The following is a 21,274-nucleotide window of genomic DNA, read 5'->3' on the forward strand; positions in this document are numbered from 1 at the left end:
GTGTGTGGATTTTTAAAGACTATTTTGCGTACCAGAACAAATACATTTTATCACTAAGCATGGTTACATTCGTTAGATTTTAAGCGCTTTTAAGAATGAATTAAAATTATTGTTAAGGTTATTAGATCTTTTTATGTTAAATGTCACGTTGAAAAAATCAAATGAGATAAATAGAATACTAGGATTAGCGTTGAATACAGAGAAGTTCATGTTGCTCGGCTCGAACACCGAAAGCGCTCGCCAAGGCTCGCGCTCCCGGCGTTCTAAGCCTCGCAACATAAACTTCTCTGTATTCAACGCTAACCTCGTATTCTCTATATTTAGTATTCTATTATTGTGATTTACTATTAAACATTTCACCACCACAAAGTAGGACCCTCTTTGGCTAAAGTGCATATGGCACCTCTTGGCACTGTTGTTTCAGAGATTTATCAAGTCACATGTATATCACTAAAAGTCAATTTAAAACATGACCCATAACATAAGAGTTTTTTTAACAAACTTTATATTCACACATATGGCCAGTTTTTTTATCCGATATATACACGAATTAAGGTATATGTATGTATGTATGTACATATATATATATATATATATATATATATATATATATATACACACACACATCACTTATTCAATGTCTTATACAAGTAAATATATAGCGAAATTAATTGCGGGTTGTATAAAATTTCAGTTTAAGACCTGATTGTGATTTTCGATACAAGACCTTATTGGGCAATTTGATTCCCCTACCCCCCCCCCTACATAGTCATTTAAGATGTCAAAAACGCGGGGTTGTATACAGACCCCGATATTTATATTGACCCCGTAAGTATAGTCTGAAAACTACCAAGACCGTGTAACTGGCATTATGTATTAGTATACACGGCGGGGCAAATGCGAACCAAACAATCAGGATTTGAGAAAATGTGGTATGAGCATCACCATATGCAATTACATGGCGGACACAACCACTAAGCCTTTTGATTAAGATATCTTTAAAGCTTTCAATTACCCAAAAGGGCTGAGGAAACGTGTTCCCATGCACATTATTTGAACAAACAAGGTACAGGACCGTCACGGGTAATAACATGCAAAATATTAAACCCATGACTCTGGCGATTACAGAGATTTTTACCGCTATTTGCAAAATAATTATATATTTTAAATCATGTGGCCCGAGGAGTATGGCGAAACTTGAGCCCAGAGGCTTGATCTGAACAAACTTAGTTGTATACCACAATGTTACACACCAAATATACATCCCTGACCTTTGCAGTTTCAGGGATTTATTTTGTTTGAATTTTCAATTTCTTATTTAAGCTTTGGTGGCCTATATATGCAGTGGACATGAATTATTTGAAAAACTTTGAAAGAGAGTCACTAATTGTCCATTCCTGTAGTGTTTTCATAGCTGAAAACAGTTTAGGAGATTACCTTTAAATGAATAGTTTAGGCGCTAAGGACGACACGCAACAGACAAAAGGTTGTCCTTATAGCCAACTCTGTGCCTTCAACAGGTAAGCTAACAAAGTGAAGTTTCTATCCTGGTAACATTCCCTGAGAGAGGTTGGTTACAGATGACAGGCCACAATTGCAACATTCCCTGAGAGAGGTTGGTTACAGATGACAGGCCACAATTGCAACTTTCCCTGAGAGAGGTTGGTTACAGATGACAGGCCACAATTGCAACATTCCCTGAGAGAGGTTGGTTACAGATGACAGGCCACAATTGCAACTTTCCCTGAGAGAGGTTGGTTACAGATGACAGGCCACAATTGCAACATTCCCTGAGAGAGGTTGGTTACAGATGACAGGCCACAATTGCAACATTCCCTGAGAGAGGTTGGTAACAGATGACAGGCCACAATTGCAACATTCCCTGAGAGAGGTTGGTTACAGATGACAGGCCACAATTGCAACATTCCCTGAGAGAGGTTGGTTACAGATGACAGGCCACAATTGCGAGGTCCTCAATACTAAAAGCTCAATATCTAAACATAGGGTGAGCTAAAAGGAAAAACAAATATAACACACATAAAACAACTCTAAGCACTTTCAGTTCTTTATTCTTGAAACAACAGCCTCATTTCTAGTCTAGTCCAGGAGTAAGGTGATTCACACCTTCATAATATTGTCACTTATAAACTTAGTATGGCCAACCTCATGTTCACAGCATGCAGTTTTAAACTGTTTTGTTTTAAGTTTAAACTGTTCTTGTAGCAAATTGTGAAAGCAGTAAATAAATTTACTAAACCAAACACGAAATTGAACAGTTAAGATTATAAAGTATTGATGTGACAAACTTTGTTACCATGTAAAAAGCTTCATTCTAAAAAGAGTCGAAATACCAACTGAAGCAATGATCAGGTTTCAGAAACATCAGTGAGCATAACATTTTGGTACTAAACAATTGTACGTAGCTTTGATAACTTAAATATGTTTTTAGTCAATACATTGCATATTTTTGCTCTCTGCTTATGAATATATAAATCCATAGGAATGGAAACAAGAACAACTGTAATGGTATTTGTTTCAACAATAGCACATTCCTGCATATGGTCCAACTTCAAACACAATAAGACCCTCAACATAGTTGGATGTCATGTGTGAGTTAATAAAGATATGGGCGATGCTCTGTGAAAAGGGGGTTTAATGCACGTGGGTAAAGTGTCTTCCAAGATGAGACTGTGCAGTCTGCACAGGATAATCAGGTACGACATTCCGCTTTAACATATTTTTCTTTAAAGAAAGTTGCTTCTTAGCAAAAATCCAGTTTAGGCGGAAAGTGTCGTCCCTGATAAGCCTGTACAGACCGCACAGGTTAATCTGGGACGACACTTAACGCACATGCATTAAACCCCCTTTCCACTGAGCACGGCCCAGTTCTCTGTTGTCTAGTAGAACAGTTTGGCTGTTTCTACATAACATGACGAAGGGCATACTAAGAATTAAGAACCATCCTGTTATGTCATTTGCTATCAGTTATTAATATCAAGATGAAACATTAGAAGCCACTGCTGAAACAACATAAATAAAGCATCTTGTTCAATCATCTGGAGTACTTTTGACAAAAAAATAACCCAGATGTTTTAAGATTCAGATTAAAGTAGGTTTCTGTTAAGTGAGTGATGGGGTCAATAGCAGAATCTTGTTTTGTCAATCGTTAAGAAATAAAAACCTATGGACATGTTCTTCTCAAAACTGCCAACGCAACAAACTTAGATGGGCTGTGCACTTTGAAAAAGGGGTTTATTGCATGTGCGTAAAGTGACATCCCAGATTAGCCCGTGCAGTCTGCACAGGCTAATCAGGGGCAACTCTTTCCCCTTGTTTGATATTTTTTGTTTTAATAAAGTATCTTTTTAGCAAAAATCAAGTTTAGCCAGAAAGTATCGTCCCTGATTAGCCTGTGCCGACATGCATTAAACCCCCTTTTCACAGAACACGGCCAATATCTAACATAAAGACCAGACCCACTGTTACAAAATAAATTTCACAAATAACAGCTGTATTATTCAGTAATATAGTTGGCCATTACGGTCATATATAGGATGTTTGTCTTGCATGCTAACAACTCATCATCAAACCAAACAAGAAATATAACGTTACACATGAAAAAGCTGACTTTCCATGAATTATTAACTTTTCAGTTTTATATGATTTTTCTGGTAGCTGAACAATGCTATTGCTTAATTACTTAGCTAAAAAATTGTTAGGAAACAGACATTTAAACTACAACAACACAGACAAGAACCACGAGTATATTGATATAAGGAAAACAAATCTTAACTGAAAAACTAAAAAAAAATCATTAAAGAAGTACAGGAAAATGCCATTGCTTTAGCTTCAATGATTATTTTATGTGTTCTTTAACACTATTTTTCCTTCTTTGCCATTTATAAACTGCCAAAACAGAAGTTCCTGAAACTAATGACAGAACTTAAGAAGAAGAAATCATATACAAAAAACTCTTTTGTTGTAAGTTGTAATGTTACCTCTCGTAACATTTAAATAGCAAACAATTACTATAATTTCATTATTTGACTGAAATAAAAAATGTCAAGGCTTTTGCACCAGCAAAACTGACAACACTTACAAAACTGACAAAATCAAACCTTAACAACAAAATACTGAAGACGTTTAAGAGATATGCATGACCTCCATGCACGTTCGACTATAAAACATAAGCAAAAACAAGTGTCACATCATTCCAGATGCAATTACTTTAACATATCAACTACATGTATTAACCGCTGGCAGTGCCATTGTTTCAGAACATATAAAAAGAACATTATGTTCCATTTGCTGGGAAAGTGACGAGCCGAACAATGTCTTCTGCTGCATTACAGTCAAAAATGGGTTCAAAACAAAGGCGTAAAATCAGAGGCGAACTAAAAACTTCTGGCAAGAAATTGCAAAGAAATGTTTCATACATAGTACCAAAGGTTTTACAAGTGTTCTAACCCCAGTGAGTATTATAGTGTAACAACATGATAAACTTGCTGAAAATCTAATTTTGTATCTCAGTAAGTTTCAGAAATCAATTTTCAAAAGTTTAGCTTTCAAACACTGACAAAAAACAGGGGCAATATTGCAGTTATTATAAGCATCTTATCTTTAAATAATAATCCTTTGTTATTTTTGTCTGTATTTCTTGCATAATTGACATGTTGCAGAGAGTAAAAGCCAAGTATTTTGTATTTACATGTACTAAACTTTGAAGATGCAAATTTAGTTAAAATGATCAAAGCTATTTTTTTTAAAGGCTTTTAAAGTTTTTGTTTGTATTGTTTTTAAGAAAAACATTAACAAACCGTAAGTAAAGACAAAAGATGAGATAAATGTAAGATATTTCAGTTTCAGTGGCCCAAAGGTCATAAACAGTTTCTGGTAGGATGATCAAACATTTCTTAGCATCTTTGTCAGCCTCTAGTCTTTAGCAGCAGCAGCAACAGCAGCAGCAGCACCAGTGCTTTCTACATCGACTTCGGGGTGAACATTAAAGCATTGGGGTTCATTTTAGATTTCGGTATGTGTCCATTCTCCAGCTGCTGGTGTAAATTCTGGAAAATAAAAGACGGAAATTCTTCATATGACATCAAAGGCCACCCTTCCCAATAACAAACATAATCATGTAAACCTGGTATTATCCAAACAGAATGTGAAATTTAAGCCACTGTCAATTTTTGCTACATAAACATAGCAAATGGCAAAACTATTTTGCATAAAAGAAGAGAAATAAGCCTTCACAAATTAATGCTGCCATGACAACGCGTTGCGTTCAACCATTTTAAGGACAATATATAATTGTACAAACATGCAAACCATTGCGTGATATGATCTGTTTAATATTTGAGGCACGCTCTGGAAAATCTGGTGTAAATGCATGTGGGTAAAGTGTCATTCAAGATAAGCCTGTGTAAATGCATGTGGGTAAAGTGTCATTTAAGATTAGCCTGTGTAATGCATGTGGGTAAAGTGTCATTCAAGATAAGCCTGTGTAAATGCATGTGGGTAAAGTGTCATTTAAGATAAGCCTGTGTAAATGCATGTGGGTAAAGTGTCATTCAAGATAAGCCTGTGTAAATGCATGTGGGTAAAGTGTCATTTAAGATTAGCCTGTGTAAATGCATGTGGGTAAAGTGTCATTCAAGATAAGCCTGTGTAAATGCATGTGGGTAAAGTGTCATTCAAGATTAGCCTGTGTAAATGCATGTGGGTAAAGTGTCATTCTAGATAAGCCTGTGTAAATGCATGTGGGTAAAGTGTCATTCAAGATAAGCCTGTGCTATCAGGGATGACACTTTATGCCTTAACTGTATTTTTGATGAGAGATTTTATTTAAACGAAAAATAGCATAAAAGCATAGTGTCACCCCTGATAAGCCTGTGCAGACTGCACAGGCTAATCTGGGATGACACTTGACACACATGCATTAAACCCCCTTTTCCCAGAGTGAGGCTCATTTTATTAATCTGATACAATAAATATCATGCTCATGCCTACATCTACTCCCCTACATCTACTCCCCCAACTCTCCATTCAGGGCTCTACATTAACTTATTAATCCAGTCATCCAGTTGATATAATGTCCTCAAATCTCACTACTCCTTACCAAAATGTTACCATTCCAGACTTTAAAATTTCACTGAATAGTTTGTACAAGCTTGAATTCATTTTACACATATATATGAGCTGAGCTCTTGGAAAATGGGGCTTAATGCATGTGTGTAAACAAGAGGGCCATGGGCCCTAGACGCTCACCTGGGACCCAAAGGGACTTAACTATTCTGGGAAGGGGGAGTTCAAAATAATAAAAGTACTTCATATAGACGGGAGTACATACTTAACTTGCGCTTTATAGTTCGATTATTAAGTGTAAAATCTTCAAAAGAGGAGGAGTGCTGAGCTGACAGGCGGTAGTACAGACTTAGTGTGCTCTATTATTAAAATACGTTTTCACTGTTTTTCCATTCAAAGTTATTTAGAACAATGATACTCTGATTTTCAAGTAATACTGCATTTCACATACATGACATCTGTATATAAAATTAATTAGAATAATGGTATTTCTGACTTTCACATAATACTGTATTTCACAAATCATCCATGTAGGCCTACATGACTTTTGTATATCAATCTGTATTTATAATTTAAAATGAAATTTCATACTTCATTAAAGAGTTAATTTTTGTTAATTATTCACATTTGTACATGTAAGTGTTGTTTGTAAACAATTCCTCTACGCTTCTACTCTTTATTTACAACCAATGCAAAACTAAAATGCATTTTAATTGTGAAATTTATTCTCAAATACAAGCTGCATTTAATATCATACGTATCCAATAGTTGGTTTTTAAGTACATTTTCTCTATCACTTTAATTCTTGAACAAAGTATATCTGTGATACGATATGTGTACATGTAGACACGATAGTTTTTGTCAATAAATGCTCAACAGTAAAGTTGGAGAATATTTCAATCTATTTTTTATTGATCAATATAATTGAATTTGGACAACAGTTGTTGCCTAAGCTGTAAAGGATATTTTTACGTACATATCTTTACCTTTTTTTTCTTGATATTCATAATATACACTGGGATTTTGTGATAGTTATAAGTTTAATAATAGCCATATTGAGTAAGTTCAATCAGGCATCACTGTACTTAAAGCTAAGAAATATGAAATATCACGCCCATTAAATTTATATATATTGTATAAACCTTTCTTGGAAATATATAAGTACATAATTTTGCTATTTCAAGAGCTTGCTTCAATGTTGTAATCTGTTCTTTTTATGCAGTCAGCATGCAGATTTTTATAAATAAACGCCAGACAGATGTATTTATGTGTTTATCTCTATATTGATACCACTGTAAAGCAATTGCTGTTCCATGCTGTTTACTGCAAAGGGCTGTAAACAAGGGGTTAGGCATCAAGCAACTGTCAGAGATAATGAGGTACCTGCTGTGGCTAATGGTTATTTCATTGGTCTGCGTCATTAAATTACATGCAACAAAATGTGTGAAAAGTGGCCAGCACAGGAATTTGGGGCCTGACTCTTAACTGTTATGTACAGTTGTTTCTCCCCTAAGTAATTTTCTGTGAAATCAATATTACTACTAAAATTTTTGAGATTATTTAATAAAGGGTTTTCAGATGGCAAAAATACGTTTGTTGCACTTCATCCCCAACCAATCATCAACATAATAATCCTCTGTTATTATGGCCATGTTTTTCAAATGTTCAACTATTTTCAAACACATCCCAGGTATCCACATAACCAATGTTTTGACCAAATTTCATGATGATTAGGCAAAAAATGTGACTTCTTGATTATTCACAAACTTTTTTACTATATAAATATAAGGAAAAAGATCCCCACCCTGGCAGCCATGTTTTTTCACTGATCTTGACCATTTTCGAACTCATCCTAGATATCAATAAAACCAATGTTTTGACCAAGTTTAATGATGATTGGGCAAAAATTGTGACTTCTAGAGTGTTCACAAGGTTTCTATATAGCCATATAAGGAATACTGCCCCGCCCCCTGGTGGCCCTGTTTTTCAATGGACCGGAACAATTTTTGAACTCAACCAACATATCATTTAGACAAACATTTTGGCAAAATTTACATGAAAAAATGTGACTTCTACAGTGTTCACAAGGTTTTTCTATTTTTTTACCTAGTGACCTAGTTTTTGACCCAGCATGACCTAGTTTCGAACTCAGTCGAGGTATAATCGGGACAAATGTTCTGACCAAGTTTCATGAAGATCGGACAATTAATGTGGCCTCTACAGTGTTCACAAGGCAAATGTTGACAACGCATGCACGACGCACTACGCACGACGGACAAAAGGTGACCACAAAAGCTCACCATGAGCACAATGTGCTCAGGTGAGCTAAAAATAGTGTGATCTCTGTGTGGTATGAACAGGCTTATCAAGCCTCTTTTTCTAGAGTGAGGCTCAATTATGTAGACAAATATCTATTTCATTCATGTAATAAAGAAGAAAAGTTGGTTCTCTAAAAACACACACAACATTAAATACACAACAAGAAACTTTTATTACAAACTTGTCATTGAACACAAAGGGGGTAATCACATGACCAACAAGATTCCCACGTCCATTTTTTACCTTTTTATACCCTTTATTATTTGTATTTGTTTTTTACACACTGCTTACTTTCCAGCCATATCAGCAAGAAAGTGATAGGCGTTAACTTCATATTAATATTCTCTCTTTATCTCGACTTTAATCGCTTATATTTTTTTTTACCTGCAACTGTAATTGTGTGACCTGCTAAGAAAATTTGCAGCGAGAAAAGTCAAAATATAGAGGGAATATTACTACCATATAAACACTTATCACTTTCTTGCCTTTCTGGCCAATATGTCTGGATAGTGAGCGGCATTTTGACAATTAATACAATTAATAAAGGGTATACAATGGCAAAAAATACCTGTCTCAGCATGGACTCACAATCTTGTTTGTCAAATGATTACCCACTCTGGAACCATTTAAAGATAAAAGATGTATTAATGTACAATAGTAACTTTCAATCAAAGTAACATACAACAAGTCCAGTTACAAACATTCTACAGTCATATCGACTAACCCTTTACCACTTAGATACATATTTTTACGCATTTGTAGTCCCTTAGAAAGTTAAATATAACTCAAGACCTTTCTTACTAGATTCAAGTTTTAAAGGCTTCATTTCCAACCCTTAGATACTGATGAGCAGCAAACAGCATGAAACCTGAACAGACTATGAGTTACTTGCAGGCTGTTCCGGTTTTAGGCTGTTTCACAGAGCCGTTTTCATTTTGCTTGAATGGAAAGGGCTGAGTCACCTATTTGCCTTGGCCCTGCTAGTAGAATGATGCATGATATGATGAATCGAGCCAAGCCCAGTACACTGATATGAGTCGAACTCTGGTAAAACAGGGCTTAATGCAAGTGTGTAGAGTCAACCCAGATTAACCTGCGCATTAACCTAAACACGACTTTTATATAGAAAGGATTTAAAAAGAAAATTGTCATAAAACAAAGAAAATGTCATACCTGATAAGCCTTTGTGGACTGCACATGCTAATCTTGAATGCAATTCTTTAACTAACATGCATAAAGCCCAATTTTCCAGAAACCTGCTCTTATACATAAGCCATAGGCAGTGGTGGCACACTCTGTGTTATATTTTGCTGACAAGTTCCCCAAAACATTAAGGTATTTGATCAAAAATAGTAGAATAATCATTCATACAGTTGTGTCTTTCATTTGAAATGTATTCAGTTTATGATCAATGTGAAAGCAACTTGAATAATTAAACAAGAGATGTGTTCGTCAGAAACACAATGCCCCTATTGCGCCGCTTTGAAAAAAAAAATTATTTTTTTTTTTGACCTTTGACCTTGAAGGATGACCTTGACCTTGAACTTCCACCACTCAAAATGTGCAGCTTCATGAGAATGCCCCTTTGAATTATTTTTTTTTGACCTTTGACCTTGAAGGATGACCTTGACCTTGAACTTCCACCACTCACAATGTGCAGCTTCATGAGAACGCCGCTTTGATTTTTTTTTTTTGATCTTTAATCTTGAATGATGATCTTGACCTTGAACTTCCACCACTCAAAATGTGCAGCTTCATAAGATACACATGCATGCCAAATATCAAGTTGCTATCTTCAATATCGAAAAAGTTATGGCCAATTTTAAAGTTTTCGGACAGACGCCATATATTTGACATTTGACCTTGAAGGATGACCTTGACCTTCACCTTTCACCACTCAAAATGTTCAGCTCCATGAGATACACATGCATGCCAAATATCAAGTTGCTATTTTCAATAGTGAAAAAGTTATGGCCAATGTTAAAGTTTTCAGACGGACAGACGCCATATCTTAGACATTTGACCTTGAAGGATGACCTTGACCTTCACCTTTCACCACTCAAAATGTGCAGCTCCGTGAGATGCACATGCATGCCGAATATCAAGTTGCTATCTTTAATACTGAAAAAGTTATGGCCAACGTTAAAGTTTTCGGACTGACAGACGCCATATATTTGACATTTGACCTTGAAGGATGACCTTCACCTTCACCTTTCACCACTCAAAATGTGCAGCTCTGAGATACACATGCATGCCAAATATCAAGTTGCTATCTTCAATAATGAAAAAATTATGGCCAATGTTAAAGTTTTTGGACAGACGGACAGACGCCATATATTAGACATTTGACCTTGAAGGATGACCTTGACCTTCACCTTTCACCACTCAAAATGTGCAGCTCCGTGAAATGCACATGCATGCCAAATATCAAGTTGCTATCTTCAATATTGAAAAAGTTATGGCCAATGTTAAAGTTTTCGGACGGACAGACGCCATACATTTGACATTTGACCTTGAAGGATGACCTTGACCTTCACCTTTCACCACTCAAAATGTTCAGCTCCATTAGATACACATGCATGCCAAATATCAAGTTTCTATCTTCAATAATTCAAAAGTTATGGCCAACGTTAAAGTTTTTTTTTCGGACGGACGGACAGACTGACATAAACACATACTGACATTCTGACTGACGGACAGTTCAACTGCTATATGCCACCCTACCGATGGCATAAAAAAATCATACAAACAAGTCCTATAAGCACATATGGATACATCACTGTGTCATTCTTAATTCGTTCTTATGACTCTGTTGCTGTGATCTTAAAACCAAACCTTGGGTGTTGTTTGTGTGGTTGTTCTTTAAATGAGGCAAACAATTAATGAGTGAATTCCATCTTTGCAATTCTCACTGCTATAAGAACTATGACAACATTGATGGTGGAATTAAGATTTGCATAGTTCCTTTAATCATGAATTAAGGTGCATAAGTAAAGCCCAAAATGTCTCATAACAAGGGCTGTTTGTAAAACATGCATGCCCCCCATATGGGCTCTCAGTTGTAGTGACAGCCATTTTGTAAATATGTTTTTTGTCACTGTGACCTTAACCTTTTACCTAGTGACCTGAAAATCAATAGGGGTCATCTGCCAGTCATGATCAATGTACCTATGAAGTTTCATGATCCTAGGCATAAGCGTTCTTGAGTTATCATCCAGAAACCATTTTACTATTTCGGGTCACCGTGACCTTGACCTTTGACCTAGTGACCTGAAAATCAATAGGGGTCATCTACCAGTCATGATCAAACTACCTATCAAGTTTCATGATCCTAGGCATAAGCGTTCTTGAGTTATCATCCGGAAACCATTTTACTATTTCTGGTCACCGTGACCTTGACCTTTGACCTTGTGACCTGAAAATCAATAGGGGTCATCTGCGAGTCATGATCAATCTATCTATCAAGTTTTATGATCCTAGGCATAAGCGTTCTTGACAAATCAATAGATGTCATCTGCGAGTCATGATCAATGTACATATAAAGTTTCGTGATCCTAGGCGTTAGCGATCTTGAGTTATCATCCGGAAACCATTTAATTGTGTCGGTCACTGTTAACTTGACCTTTGACCTAGTGACCTGAAAATCAATAGGGGTCGTCTGAGAGTCATGATCAATGTACCTATGAAGTTTCATGATCCAAGGCGTAAGCGTTCTTGAGTTATCATCCGGAAACCATTTTACTGTTTCGGGTCACCGTGACCTTGACCTTTGACCTAGTGACCTGAAAATCAATAGGGGTCATCTGCGAGTCATGATCAATCTACCTATCAAGTTTCATGATCCTAGGCATAAGCGTTCTTGACTAATCATCCGGAAACCATTTTAATATTTCGGGTCACCGTGACCTTGACCTTTGACCTAGTGACCTCAAAATCAATAGGGGTCATCTGCGAGTCATGGTCAATCTACCTTTCAAGTTTCATGATCCTAGGCATAAGCGTTCTTGAATTATCATCCGGAAACCATTTTACTATTTCCGGTCACAGTGACCTTGACCTTTGACCTAGTGACCTCAAAATCAACAGGGGTCATCTGCGAGTCATGATCAATGTACCTATAAAGTTTCATGATCCTAGGCCTAAGCGTTCTTGAGTTATAATCCGGAAACCATCTGGTGGACGGACCAACAGACCGACCGACCGACATGTGCAAAGCAATATACCCCCTCTTTTTCGAAGGGGGGCATAATAACTTGCAAAACCACCAAAAATCTCTGTGTATCATGTGAGCAGCGTTATAGCAAAACTGGGCTTAATGCATAAGCAAAGAGCATTGTCCCATATAAGCCTGTGCATGGCACACAAGCTAATCAGAGAATACACTTCCCCCTTGACTTAATTTTTTGCTAAGACGAGCCTTCCTGTTCATGATAAATAACAATAAAGCGGACTGCAACGGCAAATCTGAGACATCACTTAATAGGCACATGCATTAAACGAAGTTATCCCAAAACGAGGCTTATGAAATGACAGCATCTACTTAGGGCAGGTCTCCAATATCAGTGCTAGCAGTCTTAAGTTAGAGATTCGTATGAAAGCCCAATTCATTTAATGCATCAGGGTACTGTTTTACTAAACAACTTACGCAAGTCTTAGACTTAAGCACATATTTTTAAATACTTGAATTTTATTTATTTATGATTGATGCAAATTAATTTTTACTTGCAATGTAACATTATATTACGAATTTCATTAAAACATACCAAATGTCAATGTAGCAAGATTTGAAGGAACTATACTTAATTTAAAATATGTGCGCGAGTCTACGAATTGCGTAAGTAGTTCAGTAAAACGGTACCCAGGTCAACTTAAATGAACAACAACAATTGTTTGGTTTATTTTAACACCGCCTAAATGCAATAACTACAACATCCTACTAGACTACTGCAATACATACTAATGGTCGCTCAATTAGTAAACACAACAACCAAAAGCTTTTGAGAAAGGGCATGTGAAAAACAAGACTATTGCCAAGCAATAAATGTCCCCTACCGGCTCCACCATTGTCAGAAATACATATTTTTTTATTTGTTGCCATTGCAACCAGAATATTTGACGTAGGAACGAAATGAAATGACGTGCATAATGTCCATATTGCCATCTATCCATGTTTCAAGTTTTATGACAAAAATATGAAGAACTTTTAAAGTAATCGCAGGATCCAGAAAAGTGTGACAAACTCACAGACTCACGAACTGACTGACTGACGGACACACAGAGCGCAAACCATAAGTCCCCTCCGGTTTCACCAGTGCAAACCATAAGTCCCCACCGGTTTCACCAGTAGCGGACAATAAAGCAGCTAATACACATATCCCTTTGCATGCTGGGAAATTTGTTGTCTGCAAAAATGTCATCTGCTGAATTTCTAAAATTAGCATTTTTTCTTCGATTTTTTTCAAAGAATACTATTAGAATAGCAAACAGTTTGGATCCTGATGAGACGCCACGTTCTGTGGCGTCTCATCTGGATCCAAACTGTTAGCAAAGGCCTATAAAATTCGGTTCTCGCACTGAAAGGGATATTCATCATGAATTTCAGAAACAAGATGTCAGAAAAATATTTTAAAAGGCATTACTACATTTAACCCTAGTGATCTTGTTTTGGTATGATCTTTAGGTGTGGATGTAGAAATTGGTGACCAAAATACCATGAGGAAACCCGCCCTTCGGGAACAGGGATCATTCAGGGAACTGATTTTCAGTGGGTGGGAGAGACAGCCACAGTTACCTAGGTGAGAAGCAACCACTACTAACAAAGGTGTTCTTTCAGTTTTCACCTTTGGGAAAAGTTGGCGGGCCTTCTATGTGTGGGAATTTTAAGATGATCAGCATGATAACATTTTTATATACTACTTTGTTAAATCTCATACTCTGCGCAAATGCTATTACCCAGAAACTTGGTTTGGTCAAAATAGATGGGAACTTTCACACCGATTTCCAATAGCAAGTTTGACAATAAGTCATTTTAGCGGAAAAATATTAACCTTTTGAGATAGGATGTGGGGCAGAATTCTAGCCCAAATATGCCCTCAAAAATCAATAAAACAATAACCCTTAAAGTGTCATTTACACCATCACCACATGCATGCATCATCCTTTTGACCGTTACATTCTTAAACATCATCATCACCATCATCATAATGATCATTTATTCTGTTATCACTTATCAGTGTTATCCCTTTCATCACTTAAAACAATGCTCCGCATCAAATACATCATCACTAAAATCAATAGTATTTACATCTTTAACAACAAGTATCTAACAACATTTAGTTAGTGACCTAAAACAGACGTTAAATCGTGTAAAATTACTTGATCAAACAGACTTTCTCAGCTTAAAAGTATCATAGCCTCATGATAGAATAAAATCACTGACATATTTGCATTTCTTCAACAGAAACACTTGCTTTTCACAGCGAGTGCGTGTATTGATTTAAATTTCAGCTTCATTTTTGCATCCCAGACACAATTATTGCGTAACAAGACACATTTGAGGTGGAAAATTGGCTGATTAAACAAGCAACATTTTGTGAGACTTTTCATATCTGTGAAATATAAAATTGATAAATCAAAAGCAGCTAATGGTATCTGTCAAAACTAGACATGGGTAATACATGAGATACTGGCTGACACTGACACAGTCAGCAATCTAAACTAGACATGGGTAATACATGAGATACTGGCTGACACTGACACAGTCAGCAATCTAAACTAGACATGGGTAATACATGAGATACTGGCTGACACTGACACAGTCAGCAATCTAAACTAGACATGGGTAATACATGAGATACTGGCTGACACTGACACAGTCAGCAATCTAAACATACATGAGATACTGGCTGACACTGACACAGTCAGCAATCTAAACTAGACATGGGTAATACATGAGATACTGGCTGACACTGACACAGTCAGCAATCTAAACTAGACATGGGTAATACATGAGATACTGGCTGACACTGACACAGTCAGCAATCTAAACTAGACATGGGTAATACATGAGATACTGGCTGACACTGACACAGTCAGCAATCTAAACTAGACATGGGTAATACATGAGATACTGGCTGACACTGACACAGTCAGCAATCTAAACTAGACATTGGTAATACATGAGATACTGGCTGACACTGACACAGTCAGCAATCTAAACATACATGAGATACTGGCTGACACTGACACAGTCAGCAATCTAAACTAGACATGGGTAATACATGAGATACTGGCTGACACTGACACAGTCAGCAATCTAAACTAGACATGGGTAATACATGAGATACTGGCTGACACTGACACAGTCAGCAATCTAAACTAGACATGGGTAATACATGAGATACTGGCTGACACTGACACAGTCAGCAATCTAAACTAGACATGGGTAATACATGAGATACTGGCTGACACTGACACAGTCAGCAATCTAAACTAGACATGGGTAATACATGAGATACTGGCTGACACTGACACAGTCAGCAATCTAAACTAGACATGGGTAATACATGAGATACTGGCTGACACTGACACAGTCAGCAATCTAAACTAGACATGGGTAATACATGAGATACTGGCTGACACTGACACAGTCAGCAATCTAAACTAGACATGGGTAATACATGAGATACTGGCTGACACTGACACAGTCAGCAATCTAAACTAGACATGGGTAATACATGAGATACTGGCTGACACTGACACAGTCAGCAATCTAAACTAGACATGGGTAATACATGAGATACTGGCTGACACTGACACAGTCAGCAATCTAAACTAGACATGGGTAATACATGAGATACTGGCTGACACTGACACAGTCAGCAATCTAAACTTTGTCATAACAGAGATAAGGCAGCTGCACACTATAAAATAAAGAGCAAGGATGCAGAAAACCCCAAAATGATGCTCCTTTTGTGAAAATGAGATTAAATGTAAATAGTGACAGCCAAGCCTATGAAGTCTATAACGGCTTATCAGTGTTGAAACTTCCAACTTGGATTTTTGTTTATAGGTGACTTGCTTTACAAAAACAATTCCATAAAAGCAGAAAGTCTCGTCCTTTATTAGCCTGCTCGAACTGCACAGACTAATCAGAGATAGTACTTTAAGCAAATGCATAAAGCCCCATTTTCCAAGAGCATAGCTCAAAAATTAAACAAGGGCTGTTTGTAAAACATGCATACCCCCCATATGGGCTCTCCGTTGTAGTAAGAGCCATTGTGTGAATATGTTTTTTGTCACTGTGACCTTGACCTTTGACCTAGTGACCTGAAAATCAATAGGGGTCATCTGCCAGTCATGATCAATGTACCTATGAAGTTTCCTGATCCAAGCCATAAGCATTCTTGAGTTATCATCCGGACACCATTTTACTATTTCGGGTCACCGTGACCTTGACCTTTGACCTAGTGACCTGAAAATCAATAGGGGTCATCTGCGAGTCATGATCATTCTACCTATCAAGTTTCATGATCATAGGAATAAGCGTTCTTCAGTTATCATCCAGAAACCATTTTACTATTTCGGGTCATCGTGACCTTGACCTTTGACCTAGTGACATGAAAATCAATAGGGGTCATCTGCGAGTCATGATCAATCTACCAATCAAGTTTCATGATCCTAGGCCTAAGCGTTCTTGAGTTATCATCCGGAAACCATTTTACTATTTCGGGTCACTGTGACCTTGACCTTTGACCTAGTGACCTCAAAATCAATAGGGGTCATCTGCGAGTCCTGATCAATCTACCTATCAAGTTTCATGATCCTAGGCCTAAGCGTTCTTGAGTTATCATCCGGAAACCTTTTTACTATTTCGGGTCACTGTGACCTTGACCTTTGACCTAGTGACCTGAAAATCAATAGGGGTCATCTGCAAGTCATGATCAATCTACCTATCAAATTTCATGATCCTAGGCCTAAGCGTTTTTGAGTTATCATCCGGAAACCATTTTACTATTTCGGGTCACCGTGACCTTGACCTTTGACCTAGTGACCTCAAAATCAATAGGGGTCATCTGCGAGTCATGATCAATGTACCTATGAAGTTTCATGATCCTAGGCCCAAGCGTTCTTGAGTTATCGTCTGACAACCACCTGGTGGACGGACCGACAGACCGACCGACATGAGCAAAGCAATATACCCCCTCTTCTTCGAAGGGGGGCATAAAAATGTTTACATTCTATCAATAAGAGAAACACCACATGTTTGCCAGCACTGATGCAGTGTTCAGATCCTGCCCCATTTCCCCTAATACCAAACAAGCCATAATGTGAGGAGGCAAAGTAGAGAGTAAAGTTCACCTGATTTAGTTTGCCATGCTCCTTCGTGGAAGCTGCATTAAAAAGGGAAATAAACAGAACTTTGAAATCGTACAAAATGTTTAAGAAAATAACAGTGCAGAAAGATGCATTTTCATACCAGTTAATTTATATGTTCAAATGAAAATGTGTTCCAAACTTAATCATGTACCCAATTGGCAATTTTAGCCTTATATTTTGCTAATGAAAACTAAGAAACTCCTTTTAAGAAATATTTGTAAAAACTTAACAAGAACAAAATAGACATTTAAAATTAAAATGTAAGAAATGCATTAGATATAATTATTGAATTTATGATCTGTTTTAAAGTATTTTCCAGTAATTTATGTAACTAAAAAGATTTCAAATACATTAGCATACACCCTAATTTTTCAACAAATAGAATTTCACTTCCACTATCACTGTTCCCTAACAAATTAGCTGAATTCTGGGAAAACTGGGCTTAATGCATGTGCATAAAGTCTCATACCAATTTCCTGTACTGTCTGCACAGACTGATCATGGCAATCACTTTCAGCCTAGACTTGATTTTCATTAAAAAAAATACTTCCCTTAAACGAACGTTCTATAAAAGCAATGTCTTCCTTAAGTTTGAAGAGGCTTATCTGGGAGGACACTTTAGGCACATGCATTAAGCCCTAATTTCCCAGACTGTGGCTCATTCATGTCAATAATTGTATACTTCTCTGTATAAATTTATTCCCAATGAACATTTTCGTGGAATCAGTTTCTAAGTATTTAGATTCACGTTTATCATGCTGCGTACATAGCACCACATGTAGCTTTTAATTAGTTTAGTGAGAATTATTACTGATTTCACAATCTGTGATATAAGGTAGCAAATATAAGTAAGACATGAGTTAAACTTCCGCACAATATTAATCTAATAACCCTGTATCACAACCATCTGAGCTATCACATCATACCTGTCCACTATGACATTATATGATTAAGATTTGCAGATTAAAACTATGTACAGACTGAATACCAAAGGTGCTACTGTTATGACATTTCAACCACACAAAAACATTTCTCTTTTAAAAAGTTCCAGGACATTACCAAAGATTTTGTTAAGCTATCACGGTCTTCAAAAGATAGGAAAAAAACAGGCACCAAGACTCAAAGTGACACCCATGGATTATATCAAATGCAAAAATCTCTCCCAAGCCATTAGTAACCCCTATACCACTCAGAAAAGTTGGTTGACCCTCAGAGAATCTAATTAAATTTAAGATCTTTCTAAATAGATTCAAGTTTAAAAGCCATTATTCCAACACTCAGATATGGATGAGCAGCAAACAGAATAAAACCAGACCAACCTGCCAGTAATTTGCAGTCTGCTTAGGTTTTATGTTGGTAGCACAAAGCCATTTTCCCTTTGCTTTTCAGCAGAATAATTAAAATCCCAACTAATTTAGGCCAAAACTCGGCGCCGCCTACCTCTTGAGGAGACAGACGCCTACCTCAACAAAAATAGACCTTAATGCATGTGAGTAAAATGTTATCCCAGATTAGCATATGCAGTGTGCTTTAAGTGTAAATTTCTTAAAACAAAATCTCTTTTGATCGTACATCTAGTTAAAGTGGAAAGAGTAGTCCCTGATTAGTGTGTGTGCAGACTTCACAAGCTAATCTGGGACGACACTTAAGGCAAATGCATTAAACACATTTAACCCAGAACAAGGCTCATTTTGTAAAGTTATCATGATTTCAAAGGGTCAAATCCATTGAAAGGCAAGAGACTCTGATTTTATTAACCACACAAAACTTTCGCATAAAATCTGACCAATTTTGGACACAAATCAGGGCCCCGTACCTGTTGATTGGAGACAGAAGACGTGGAGTACAGGGGGGAGGGGGAGGAGTTCCCGGAGCCTGACATGGCGTCCATGTTCTGGGGCATGAGGGCCATCACCTCGGACATTTTGGACTTGAGGTCCACGATCTCCTGGTCACGCATCTGGATTAAACCTGAAATAACAATAAATATAAGTTCTGTAAAATAATTTATTTTCGTTCAGCAGAGCTCCTGCTGCCATTCAAAAATGTCGCCAAATGCAAACATTTGAGAAAAATGGAGATTTTACAACAAGAGGTGTCTGAGGACAGCGTGCTAGACTTTTCTTCTTCTTTTTAGAGTTTCTGGTGTTTTTTTCTAAGCAAACTGTTTGTATAGTATGTCATTCATTTTAGCTTTAAAGTAATTTAGTACTTTTCTACTTAATACTGCAAAATATCAAATCAGACTTATAAACCTACACTCTTTCTATGTTTACCAACAGTGATCTTGACTGTTTACTTTAAACAAATGTGCCCCATAAGAAAACAAAAAGAAAATAATCGTACAATGTATACATGCTTGCATCACAATCGCTCTCAACTGTTCTTGAGATATTAACTCTTTGCCACTTAGATACGTATTTTGACATGTTTGAAGTCTCTTAGAAAGTTATATTTACTTGAAGACCTTTCTTACTAGATTCAAGTTTAAAAGGCTTCATGTCCAACCCTTAGTAACTGATGAGCAGCAAACAGCATAGCAACTGAACAGACTGCGAGTTACTCGCAGGCTACTCACAGTCTGTTCATGTTTTATGCTGTTTGCACATAGCCATTTTCACTTTGCTTGTGGGAAAGGGTTAAGCCAAAATGATTTTTATATATTTGGTAACAGTGACCCTGACCTTGATAAACATCACCACAAGTGCAACACAGGGACATTAGAAATCTAAATATTACGTTTCATAAAAATAGTTCAATGTGTTTTTAAGTTATGAAGTACAAACAATTCTTCAATATCTTCTAAGTGACCTTGACCCCACACACCCTATGTTCGACCAATGCAAGATTAAGATATAAGGCATTGATGAGCAAAGTTTCAAAGGATAAACTTATAATTGAACAATTTTTGTGAACATCATTTATCAACATTCAGTCACAGATGGGTTTTCGAAACAATTTTCTTTCCATCTCACATCCAGAATGCTGTTATACACATGTTTTATATTTCACAAACAATGGCATAGTTATGTACTTTTAAACAACAAACATAATACTTTGTTTCCTTTAACAACAATGAATTATCACATTTTGAGCTTGAAAAATATGTAGGTTATAACGAATTTTTACACTTGTATATGTAAATTCACTAGCAGATTCGTAGTAAAAAAATAACCCCTCTGTAGGAAAATCAATGGACAACACGTACCCTGTAAGATGTCCATCTGTCTCTTGGCCTCTCCGAGCGCTGAAAAAAGGTCAAGTTTAAGCCTGGTCTCTGCAGAGAGGCTGTTCTCCAGGTGGTGGGTCTTGTCCTGCATGGCAGACAGCGCAGACATCAACACCTCCGTGTCCGTCTGCTGCTCTTTCAGCTGGGCCAGTGACTGGAGGAAAATGCATGTGCGGTAAGCGTCGTCCCAGATTAGCCTGTGAAGTCTGCACATGCTTTTCAGGGAGGACAATGCCTGCTTTTATGCGATTTTTACATTTTAGA

The 21,274-nt window shown here is 37.0% G+C and overlaps 1 protein-coding gene across 3 annotated transcripts in view; it reads right to left on the reverse strand.

The window, feature by feature from the left end:
• Nucleotides 1–2,053: 2,053 nt before the first annotated feature.
• Nucleotides 2,054–21,274, reverse strand: part of LOC127850194 (macoilin-like) — a 67,703-nt gene continuing 48,482 nt past the window's right edge. For 2 of the 3 annotated variants that reach the window (XM_052383032.1, XM_052383033.1), the window contains exons 11-13: nt 20,990–21,164; nt 19,598–19,752; nt 2,054–5,066 (exon numbers count right to left, since the gene is read on the reverse strand). In XM_052383032.1, coding sequence (XP_052238992.1) covers nt 4,980–5,066; nt 19,598–19,752; nt 20,990–21,164 — 417 coding nt within the window. In that variant the 3' untranslated portion in view covers nt 2,054–4,979. Of the gene's footprint in view, nt 5,067–17,763; nt 17,796–19,597; nt 19,753–20,989; nt 21,165–21,274 lie in introns of all 3 variants that reach the window. The other variant, XM_052383034.1, reaches the window with a different exon arrangement.

Source organism: Dreissena polymorpha, chromosome 11, assembly GCF_020536995.1.
Source record: "Dreissena polymorpha isolate Duluth1 chromosome 11, UMN_Dpol_1.0, whole genome shotgun sequence".
Taxonomy (NCBI): Eukaryota; Metazoa; Mollusca; class Bivalvia; order Myida; family Dreissenidae; genus Dreissena; species Dreissena polymorpha.